This window comes from Eptatretus burgeri, chromosome 8 (assembly GCF_056783735.1).
Source record: "Eptatretus burgeri isolate ZD-2024b chromosome 8, Ebu_testis_v1, whole genome shotgun sequence".
NCBI classification, from domain to species: domain Eukaryota; kingdom Metazoa; phylum Chordata; class Myxini; order Myxiniformes; family Myxinidae; genus Eptatretus; species Eptatretus burgeri.
The window spans coordinates 15,298,762-15,311,261 of record NC_140968.1 but is presented as its reverse complement, the minus strand read 5'-3'; the positions used below and the strand labels follow the sequence as shown (position 1 = coordinate 15,311,261).

General features: G+C 38.6%; 2 protein-coding genes across 2 annotated transcripts in view; both read right to left on the bottom strand.

Annotated features, from left to right (window-relative positions):
* Positions 1 to 6,347, bottom strand: part of LOC147021182 (uncharacterized) — a 24,436-nt gene extending 18,089 nt beyond the window's left edge. Inside the window, 2 exon segments of the mRNA XM_085890424.1 lie at positions 5,085 to 5,174; positions 6,120 to 6,347. Coding sequence (XP_085746550.1) covers positions 5,085 to 5,174; positions 6,120 to 6,347 — 318 coding nt within the window.
* A 196-nt stretch (positions 6,348 to 6,543) lies between these two features.
* Positions 6,544 to 11,983, bottom strand: LOC147021181 (uncharacterized). Its single transcript, XM_085893702.1, has 2 exons — positions 10,412 to 11,983; positions 6,544 to 8,318 (listed from the first exon to the last, which is right to left on the bottom strand). The coding sequence occupies exons 1-2, from the start codon at positions 10,534 to 10,536 to the stop codon at positions 6,602 to 6,604; spliced, it is 1,842 nt and encodes a 613-aa protein (XP_085749828.1). The 5' UTR covers positions 10,537 to 11,983; the 3' UTR covers positions 6,544 to 6,601.
* Between the last annotated feature and the right edge of the window lie 517 nt (positions 11,984 to 12,500).

Genomic DNA, 12,500 nt, shown 5'->3' with positions numbered 1-12,500 from the left:
CAGCACTGTTGGCGGGTGAAGACAACTAATAGGGGATGAATGTGGGATCTGGTGGTTTTGTTCGGTTTAGTCTTGAAGAGGTTGTCACTCACGCTTGGGTCTCACTCTTCACCATGATCTCTCTTGAGCAAGTCGCATGCCAACTGTGCATCCTCCATCATGCAATGTCCTTCCTTTGCACACCATAACTCCCATAAACCTGCAAGGCTTTCATTCACAGCTTGATGGAGTACTGCTCGCCCTTCTGGGCTGGCTCCCCTGCTTCACATCTTGCTCAGCTTGATGCCATGGAAACAAAGGCTTTCAAGATCATTGCAATGAAGGTGAGTCTATGGGCATATCACTTCGCTATCACTGATGGGTCAGTGGTCTGTGTGTCTTCCTCCGTCTCATTTCTGGTCTTGATCCCTCTGTCCTCTCTTTGTTCTGTCTACCCAAGTATCTGCAGGACGCATGCGGTTTACAAGTCAACCCCTCCGAGTGAAACTGCCTAAATCCAGAACCGCTGCTCAACTCCACTCATTTATTCTTCTCTTTTTCCCACCTCTGGAACTGCCTTCCACATAATTTTCCATCTCCTTCTTCCCTGTGGGTCTTTCGACAGCTGTTCACCAGTATCGTAGGTCATTCTGCATCCAAAGCCTTGATACTATCTTCACCTGTTAAACCACCCCCACCCTCCCAATTTTTTTTCTCATGAATGCACCTTGTCCACCCTCATGTTCACGCCCCCCCCAACCTTCATCCTTGTCTGCATTCCTTGTTTGTCTGTCTCCATCTACCTTCTCCTTCTGCTTTGCAATTGGCTTTTCCCCTTTCTCCTGCTGTTCCCTTTGTGATGTGTCCTGATCTGTTCTGTGATTGATCTCTTACATGAGTCTCGACCATGTATATAAACCAGAGTTGGTGTCAAAGCCACCCAATGCTTGCCTGTTTATACATTTATTGTTTTTAACAGACTCGTCTAATTATTAATATTATTTGTAAAGCATTGCAGTGAAGTCTGATCCAAATAATTTTGAAGCAATATACAGTCTGTATTTGTATATTGCAATTAGTAACAAGAGCGCAAGTGAGCACAATATACGCCAGAACAAGGTGTGTACAGAATTGTGCGACGACACGGGAAACAGCATCCTGGTTGCCATGGCAACCACTTAAGATGACGAACGTATGTCAGGACACACCGTCTCCACAGTCTGTACCTATGTACCAAATATGAAACGTGAAAGTTGAAAACTTTGATAGAGTGTGGACAAGGAACGGATTGAAAACAGCATACTGGTTGCCATGGCAACCACTTTCGACGACCACCGTATGTCGTGACACACCGTCTCCACAGTCTTTACCGATGTACCAAATATGAAACGGGAAAGTTGAAAACTTCAGGAGTTGGAGTGCGGACAGGAACGGACAGATGGTCGGACAGACAGACAGACAGACGGATGACACATAATACGCCCCGATATATATATACATATATATATGTATATATGTATATATATATATATATGTATATATGTATATATATATATATATGTATATATATATATATATATATATATATATATACATGTATATATATATATATATATATCTATATATATATTTATATATATATAAATATATATATATATATATATATATATATATATATATATATATATATATATATATATATATATATATATATATATATATATATATATATATATATATATATATATATATATATATATATATATATATATATATATATATATATATATATATATATATATATATATATATATATATATATATATATATATATATATATATATATATATATATATATATATATATATATATATATATATATATATGTATATATATATATATATATATATATATATATATATATATATATATATATATATATATATATATATATATATATATATATATATATATATATATATATATATATATATATATATATATATATATATATGTATATATATATATATATATATATATATATATATATATATATATATATATATATATATATATATATATATATATATATATATATATATATATATATATATATATATATATATATATATATATATATATATATATATATATATATATATATATATATATGTATATATATATATATGTATATATATATATATGTATATATATATATATATATATATATGTATATGTATATATATATATATGTATATATATATATGTATATATATATATATGTATATATATATATGTATATATATATATGTATATATATATATATGTATATATATATATATGTATATACATATATGCATATATATATATATGTATATACATATATGTATATATATATATATGTATATATATATATATGTATATATATATGTATATATATATATGTATATATATATATATATATATATATATATATATATATATATATATATATATATATATATATATATATATCGGGTGTATAAAAAAATAGTGTGGATAAAAAAAAAACTTTAGAAAGGAAAAAATAACTTGCACCACAAATTTTTAACATTTTCACACTCACGCTCAGTCTCACGCTGACGCTGACACTAACGCTCACGCTCACTCCGGGGGTATTGCTAGAGCTCTCTGTTCTTTGAACAGGCGAGCTCATAAATCAAATTGGTGTCTACTCTCGAGAGAGAGTTTTTGAGGGGGGGTGGGAGGGGTTGCCCTGCAACATGTGCAATTCCTTTCTTCACCAAAACCTTCATTTCCTTTCGCAGCCAATTTCGATGAAATTTGAACACGACCTTTATCATCCGTCATGTTAAAGTTTGTTCACGTAATTTAAAAAAAACAAAATAAACATTGGTGTTTACTTTCTTCTCCATGATATATTTTGTGGGTCATCCATTCCTGCTCGTCATTCCCGGGTTATCTTATCCAGCCATTAACAGGTGAGCGCCCAGGGGTATTTACCCGATGTTTAAAAAAGTATCATCGTGTGCAACGCCTAACACACCCTTTACCATTGTGATGTGGTTAGCATGAGATTTAGCAATATCTAATACGTAAATGTAACATATGGAGTCCCACATTTCTTGTGACCAGTCCGTGCCCGTAAAAAAAAAAAAAAATAAAAAAAAAAAAATTATAATAATAATAAATAAATAAACCACACAGGCCGTTTCTTCGCTCTCACGTGCCCGTACGTTCGTGACCCGGAACTTCGATATTATTCGCAGTTCCGATTATTCGAAATTTATTTTTAATACCCAATTATTCAATTAGCGCCAACGTATTTTACCTTTTCGCAATGTCGTGGCAAGGAAAAACAAAAAGAGAAGAGAAGAGAGAGAAAAAATTTACTTCCTGGTTCAAAGCATTCCAGCACTCTGATGTTCCCGAAATTTATACACCGTCTAATATGAAAACAATCATAACTTGGGCCATTGTGTTTATCTATAAATGCGCATAAGAAATCGAGAAATTATTAGAATACACGAAGTCATCACTCTGCGGAAGCCCGTTACGTTGTAACCCGTAATGGGGAACGTGGCTGTGCTTCCCTTCCCCATCGGCCTCGCCCACGCAACAACGTGTCTTCCCATTGGTTTGGTAAATAAATGGCCATAACAAGGAAGCACTTGTCCGATTAATATCAAACCTTGAAAAGGCACATCCTCAGGTCCCCAGCAATATACCTGGCAAGTTTCAATGAGATCGGACCAGTGGTTGTCGAGAAACAGCGGTCAAACACACACACACACACACACACACACACACACACACACACACACACACACACACACACACACACACACACACACACACACACACACACACACACACACACACACACACACACACATTGCTGTAATTATAGATAGATATTACAAGCAAGCACCATGCATCAAAATAAGACCAATGCTTACCTTTCCGTGATATTTAACCCCCCGGGGATCTTTGACAGGTCGAGGGTTAAACATGACCTTCACCGCCGCGCCTCAACACAGAGTGCCATTTCCTGTGTGTTTTGTATATTACGGCGATGGCCCCGCTTCACACAGGGGCAACAAAGGTTTCATCGGCTTGAACTGGAGAGGCGGATACGGGAGGACAGAATGTAGTCATTGTTGCTGTGTTTGCTTCTTGATGTCACAGAGTTCCTGCCGCTCTGGTATTTTGTTAATCTTTGTTTTTAGTCTTCTTTGTGTTCTTCTATCTTCCTGTCCTTCTGCCTTTCAAGAAAATTGCACAACATTATCAGTGGGTGAGGCAACACCAGAGGCACTGCAGGGCCAACACAGACTGTTGATGGGAGATGTGAATGTTATTTTTTTTTTATATGCATCTACGTGGAAGTGACGAGTGGATAATGAAAGTAGATCAAACAAAAATGTTAACACTAATAACAGATTCAAGACGTTACTGTATGTGCAGAAATTAAATTACGCCATGGACACTGGCATCTCCAGGTGTTTATAAGCGATCTGAAGGCATGAATAATGAAGATGAGGCATTCGATGATAAGATTGAGGAAAGTGAAAAAAATATTTCTCACCACCTTATCGGTAAGAAATTGTTGTGGCCTATTCCAAGTCAAGGCTCCGTTGAACAGGCCAAAAAAGATGAAAAAAAAATACCCCCCAAAAAACACGAACAGCGAGGGACAGCAAAGTGACGAAGGATGAGCCTTGATAAAGGATAATTAAATAATGCCGTTAATTATCTTCAAAAGGGGGAGGGGGTTTGAATGAAGCCAAGCAACCAATTTTCATTCATGCACTCCCTTGGAGTTCCCTTAACATCCTTGCAAAGTTTCAGGCTGCGAGGTTTCATGGTCTTGGAGTTATGGAGGGGACACGCAAGCACTCACGCATGCACAGGCACGCACACGCACACCCTTATAGAGAGACAAGCAAGGAAATGACAAATTGAAAAACATGGACGTAAAAAGGGTGCAAGTGATTAAATAAGGTCGATGGAAGGTTTAAGTACCTGTAGTTCTGGAGACTCTTGTTTCTTTAAAAAAAACATCTTGGATCGACCATCTGGAAGAGTCTGAAGTTTCATCTTACCTTGCTGGAGCTCTTCGACGATGGAGTGATGATGGATCCACTGCCAAACATGACACCTTCTTCTCCTGCGGCCATAACTACAACTCCTTCCTTTTGCACAAACATCAACAAAAGGAAATCAAAACAACTGGACAGCGACGTCGTGATAACCTCCATCATGATCATTCCTTCCAACACAATCCTGGAAACACTGTATCCTCTCAATTGTTTTCTGCATCTCTTTTCAATTTTTCTTTTGTTTTGCCTTCAATTTCACACCTTTATTTTCTTCATCACAAACTCACACTGGATTTGTACTGAAGTTTTTCAAACAACTAATTTCAATGATCATCCAGGTGTGTATAATGACTTTTGTACAGATACATTAACACTCATGCGAGACTTCTACCAACGGGAAGATTTGCTTGGTGTTTGTAAGTTTTGGAATTCAGAAAAATATGAGTTTGTCCTCAACACTTCTGAGGCACAGACAAAATGGGACATGATGCAGGTGAAGAATAGGTAGTTTAGACAAAGTTTTAAATTGTAATTTGTAATGTAAAGCAAGAATCTTGTCAACTTACGTTCCAACCGGAAGGATGGTTTCAGGTGAGGGGTGGAGGAGGGAACGAGCACCTCTTCTGAGGGACCTTTGGAAAAACAATAGAAATATGAAAGATTCGATAAATTGAAATCTCAATCAGTTTGATGACTTGTCAGAAAAGAAAACAAAAGGAAAGGCACGGATGGAACAGGAAACAAAGGACAAGGTGAATCAGGTGATCTCATCCAATTGAAGGGAGTTGAAGTTGTTTTGTTTTTTTATTCTGGATGGGGATGATCACGACAAGAAGTTACCTTCCCACAAAAATTATAATTACAATTATCTCCACAATTAAGGACACTCTTCTTCATGGAAGGAAGTATTAACAGCAATGTCTGTAAAAGACGAAGTCTCAAAACTTATTTTTCTTGATGTTTTGATCTTGTGGTTGGCTGTGTTTGCACCCATTGTGTGTTCAACCCATCTGCCCCAAAGTATTGAAGAGTGCTTACCTGTTGAAGGTCCTGCATGCAATATGGCTTCTGCTGTTGCTGCCGATCATCAGGGTGAGGCTTCCGTTCCCAAGCCAGCCAATGAACAAAGTGAGATGGTGATAGATTGATTTTCACCAACACGATCCCACCATGGTTTTCCTCAACTTTCGTTCCTTCATGACGAAGGTTCAGGTTCCTGTCCTCATGAAATGCAAGATGTCTATCAGGAGTGAACTCCCTGTCCATGACTGTATGATCAGAAGATGTTTCAGTGATTGCTCCATTATGATCTCAGGTACATTCATGTGTTTGAAAGAGACCCTGCGTCAAAGTGAATTTGTTTCAACGGAATATTCTCCTTGAATGTTTTTTTTTGTGTTTTTTTCCCCCTTAAATGTTTGTTTTGTATTTTTTTTTCCCCCTTAAATGTTTTTTCCTCCTTAAATGTGTGTCACGTGAGGAGTCTGTTATAGGAGATGGGAGATGAGGAGGGAAGGTCGTTATCTTTGGAGATGAGGCTTGCCCTTGGGATTCTTCAGGAGGACTACTTTGTCTCCTTTGATGGTATATCTCCCGTTTGGGTCACTTTCCCTCTTTTTATCAAGATCACTCAGCAGCATCTCTTGTTTTTCTCTTTGGAGCTGAGTGTAATCCGGAGTGATAAAAATGTTTTTTGTCCAGAGAGAGGGATCAGTTAAATTGCGAACCTTCTTGTTGTTGGTAAGAACAAGATTCCGATCCGACTCACAACTGAACACAACTTTCATTGGTCTGAATCTGTTCTCAATGTACCGTCCAACGCGGAAAGTGTGTACGGGCTCTATGTTCAGGTTCATGGCTTTAATTAATTTTGTCACAACCTCCTTGTCATGTTCCCCTTGTCCCTCCTTCACTCCACGGAACATGAGGTTATTTTTACGCCTTTCTATCTCCGCTGGTTCATCATTGACAAGCTTGGACTGAGACGAATGGTGAGGCTTACGTTCGGCCGGCAGATGATCAACATCAGGCTGTTCCACTTGTTGTTTCCTGCCTTCACAGAGAGGGTTCGGTTGGCGTTGAAGAACAACACTGTACTGTTGGCGCTGCTGCCGCCCTTCATCACTTTGAGGCTTTGGTTCAGGTGGAAGCAAATCAACATCCTGCTGTTTCAGTTGTTGCTTCTGGAGCCCATCATCAGTTATTGGAATCACTTCTTCCTGACCTCCTTCCTCAGTAAGATTTCCTGCTTTTTGCAATTTGGTTTCTCTCTCCAAGACCTCTTGTTCCCTCAACTCCACATGACGTTTCTTCTCTCTTATCTGTTGTTCTCTTTCCATGAGAATCAACTCTCTTGTTTTCCAGGCAACTTCACATTGCTCTCTGTGTTCTTGTTCCTTTTTCTCTCTCAGACGAGACCCTCCCTCCGATTTATTTAGATTACATTGTCGATTATTAAGCTCCTCTCCCTTTTGGTGGATATGGAGCTGCTGTTTCTTCATCTCTTCATCTTTCCCATTAATGGAGGCATCAAACACCCCCTGTCGCTCCAGCTCCCGTTCCTGATATTTCTGCAACTCTTTCTCCCGTTGATGAATATGTTGCTTCCAGTTTTTCACCTCCAACATTCTCTTTTCTATATCAATCATTTTCTTCTTACGTTCTGTGTTTTTACGCTTTTCCCAGATCCAAACTTCAAATTTCTCATCCTCAAAATCCTTTTCCCAGTTTGCTCGTCTGGATTCCTCCTTCTCCCATATCTTTAACTCTTCTTGTTTCTTCCTCTCCTGTTCATTTATTTTCTTCTGCTCTGCTTCCTTTTTCTCTCTCTGCTGTTCCTCCTCTCGTTTCCTCCGTTCATCTTCCTCCTTTAACCACAAGTCTTTGTTCAATTTCTGTTGCGCGTCCATTTCCATTAACTCACGTTCTCTGTCCTGAACAAACTTCTCTCTTTGGATGAGATCTCCTTTTTTTTGGAGCAACATCTTTTCTTTTTCCTGAAGTTGTTCTTTCTGTGCTTGTAAAACTTTATTTTGCTCCTCTTGACATTGTTCTTCCTCTTGTTCTTTATTTCCGAAGTTCTGTTTCACCGTGAACTCCATTTTTTCATTCACATCATGATCCTCCATTCCCTCCACTTTCTGCATTTCAAGGAGTTTGTTTTCCTGAACATTATTTTCCAATGGTGGCTCATCTTTCACTTGTTGTCTCTGTTTGTTTTTACATCCACATTTCACACTGCAAGAGAAACACACATTCTCAGTTCAAGGTAAAATGAAGTATTCCATCACCTGTAAAGTGTTGATTACATGGTTTTGTAAAACAAAAACAACATGTTCCACGAGTGTTACAATGCTGCAGGATACGGAATATCGAGCTTGCAGATGTAACTTAAACAAGGTCCAAATGATTGGTGTGGAACGATGAATCGCACTTGATTATTTAAATAATTTAATGTAATGGTGGAGGATGTTGTGAACTTTTGTGTTTGTTTTTGATCAAGAAGGAAATCATGTGACTTTTTGTAAATTATGTCTCACTTCACTGGAATTTCATTGGTAACATTTTTTCATGACGTCATTTGGCAGCCATCTTGGATTTAAAAATGTCCGTCATCTCAGAAGAACAACCAACTATTCCTTGGAAATCAACACTTAATAGGTGAGTTTCACTTTATATTCACAAGTGTTCAATAATAAACCTTTTAAAAGCTTCCTGAAGACATCATTGTTACTTTGTGTGAAGAAAACAAGCTCAAATGAGCTAAGATCCTCGTCCTCTTACTGATGACGTCATAAAAACGAATATGACGTCATTGTGATGTATCAGGTTTGCGATAAATTATCTGTGCTAGTGCCCGGCTTGATTCCTGCAAACAAAATTCAAGCAGCTTGCCGAGTTTCGGAGATAATGGTATCGGCGATTTCCATTAGCGGCGATATTATGACCTCAACGTTTTTTCTAGGAAGAATTTCCAAACTCGGAGATGGTTACTGCCTGCGCGTGGGCTTTCTGCATATATATGGCAAGTTTCACAAAGATCCGATGAAAACTCTGGGTTATGAAACAAAAAAATAATAAAAAATAGGAATGATGTCATAAAATTGATATGACGTCATAGTGATGTGTCATATGTGCGGTAATTAATCTCTGCTAATGCCCTGTTCGATTCCCGCAAACAGAATTCAAAAAGCTTGTCGAGTTTTGGAGATAATTTTTAGGCGATTTCCATTAGCGGAGATATTTTGACGTCATATTTTGATTGCGGAGATATCTTTTTTTCTCGGAGAAATTTTCAAAATCGGAGATGGTTACTGTCTGCGCAGGTATTTTTACATATACTCGCCAAGTTTCAGGAAGTTTCGATGAAAACTGTAGGCGGTGAAACAAAGAAGTAAACAAGAACAACAACGTGAGTCAGACTTAGAGATCCTCCCCGAATTGCAGGCCATCGCACACGGATAATTCCATGACGCGGTGGGTCGAGAATGGACCGTGAACGCCAATTACTCAACCACGTGACCTCAGGTCCTCTGTCTAGTTTACCCAGTGACCAAGAAAAATAACCACGTGATCTAATTACCGGGGGACCCTGTTAAAGTGATTAGGTTTTGGTGAAGATCCGAATCCAGAACTGGATATGAGAATTATTTACTTTTTAAAGCGATTCTTCAACTTTGGGAGATGAAGCCAAAAACGATATAGAGCACGAAATCTCAAAAATGTGTTGGACCCGATATGTTCTCATGGATCAGGCATTACGTGGTGGAGGGATGCGCTCTACTAGGTGTCCTAGTTTAATACTGTGATTGCCTTCAACTGTGTTTTCATGAATTACAAGACAGACTGAGCTGAAACTTTCACAAGTTTTTTTTTAATACACAGGTTATTTAATACACAAGTGTCATTGAAAACAGCTCACCAAAGTGACAGCTCACCGACGGTGTCCCCTCCCTTTTAAATGAGCTTTGTTCCACATGATTTCACGTGTTCAGCCATTTTGAAGTCGAAGCTGATTACAAACCTTTACTGCCAGTAAATCTACATTTATATTTTGAACCTCTATCAGTACAAATGTTGGTATTTACACCACATTTAACTTCGATTTTATACAGCATCACTGGGCTTCTTCATGGCAGCCATTTTCAAATCCAAGAGGGTCACCATCACCAACTTACACAAAATTAAAATTGTGTTTTTTTTCACTCTTTGGCACAACAAGTGTGGGTGTTCCCACCAAAATGGACTTCATACGACATCCACAGCCTGAGCTCTCGCGTCCCCTTGGATGAAGATATAAATATTGATGAAAAGTCATTTGTGTTCTTTACCAGTGAATGCAGCGCTTTCTCCTGAACCTTGTCTTGTTGAACCAACGAGATGGATTAAACACAATCACACCGACAAACACAAGGGAGGCAATCACGACGAACACGACATCACGACCAAGGGACATCGCACCATCCTCAACAGAATCGTTCTCGAAAACCTGTGGAAATAGACAAGGCCAGGGGTAGGAAACATATTTATTTCATTTACAATAAAACTAAACAATGTTTTTACAAATACTTTGCAAAATCAAAAAGTTTCTGACAAAACAACATGTTCTTGACAATTTTAGAGAACAAACACAATGGTTCATGGAATGTTCGAGAGTTTATCTTTTGTACCACGCTTGTTAAGGACAGGTGTGTAAGAGGGTTTGGGAAGTAATTTGTGATTTAATCAGAATGCTGGCAATAGCTCGCCTACCCTTTACAAAAAACACCGTGGGATCTTTAACATATCCAATATAAATGAGGGTTGGTAGATGAATCCTTCATGTTTCATGTTCCTCCAGTGGTTGTAACATACATTACACGTGAAACACCAGGGTGGCAGTTTATGGAGGGATCGAGATTTTAACCCAGGATCAGAGGTGAAGGTGTAAACTGTGAAACTCCACCAGCCCAGAGATGGATCTTCTTGGGATCAATATCCACTGCACACGGAGTGCAAAGTGTGGTACCAGATACACTCAAGGCATACCGTGAAGATTCCTCCATCGACACGAACATGAAGGGGATTTTACCTTGAAGGGACAAATTCCAATTTACTTGATGGGGAAAGTTCACCTGCAGTTTCCAACCAAAGATAAACTCTCTTCATGTTCCTCATCACATAGTCACGGTAAAGATGGATCGCAACAATTTAAAGGACAAACAAGGAAGATTAAACATGGGATTTCAACTGTGTACCAACACTCAATGACCTACTCCTTGTTCAAGGAGATTCCTGAAATCTCTGATTTCCACAAAAAAAGTGTCGTCAGACAAGACAACCGACTTCAGAGGAATGAAAAATGGCGAAGCAGTGGGACCTGATGGGATACCATTGGAAGGATGGACCTGCCATGGTGAATATGGGATTCAGGTGTTCAATAAACCATTGAACTGGGTTTTGATGAGAGAGGACATTCCAAGGAGATGGAGGTGAAACATTCTGGGATCATTATTTAATATTCCACTCTCCTGATGTGGATGTTTTAGATGAACGTTGAAGTTGGGAACATGGAATGTTTCTTAATGGTTTCTGGTCATTCAAGGATTCCTGAATGAGAAACTGTATGATGACCCTCTGTCATCATTTAATATTTATTTTCTACAAACATTTTAAAAACACCGGGTTTGAGTACTAAACGTCTCCTATTCAGGGGGTGTGTTGGGTGTGCACATGAAACATGGTGGTACGGTGTGCACATGAAACATGGTGGTACGGTGTGTGCATGAAACATGATGGTACGGTGTGTGCATGAAACATGGTGATACTGTGTGCTGTGTGTATGATCCAATCCCACAGCGGGAACAATGGTTCGGCATCATCAAGCTCCATCTCAGAGGTCCAACTTGTTGAAGCTGCGCACCTCTTCCCCCACTCACCCCCCTCTCCCCCACATCCCCACCCTCACCTTCTCCCCCACCATCGAAAATCCGAAGTCCGGGCCTGTTATCCCAAACAACAATAAAAACAACTCCCCCGTGCTGTGTACCTTCCCCGAGTTCAGTACATTATTTCTCACAATCCCTACTTACCTGCTGTGGTGGTCGAGACGCTCCACTTCCAAGGACGGTGATCACGAACACCGCGATGAGAAACCACGACATGTCTGGTGTTCGCTAATCCACGGACTGACGATTTAACGACAAACCTCTGTGTTAAGATCTCCCTGTTGTTGGAATTCTTATTGTAACCACGAGCAACCACTGTGACGTCACAGTGTGGTCACGCCCCTTTCCCTCGTTTCTGTTCATATTTTCACCTCGATATAATTATTTATATATTTTTGGTTCTGATAAAGTTTTTCCAGTGAAAACCACGTGACCCAAGGTTGATTCACATCTTGTGATTTGTGTTTCAATCATTTTTACACCAATGAGAAGA

Excerpts from the sequence above, each read along its gene's own strand:
- LOC147021181 (XM_085893702.1), bottom strand. The coding sequence starts at position 10,536 with ATGTCCCTTGGTCGTGATGTCGTGTTCGTCGTGATTGCCTCCCTTGTG. Across the intron at positions 8,319-10,411 it reads AGAAAGCGCTGCATTCACTG|TGTGAAATGTGGATGTAAAA; the intron begins GTAAAGAACACA and ends TTTCTCTTGCAG.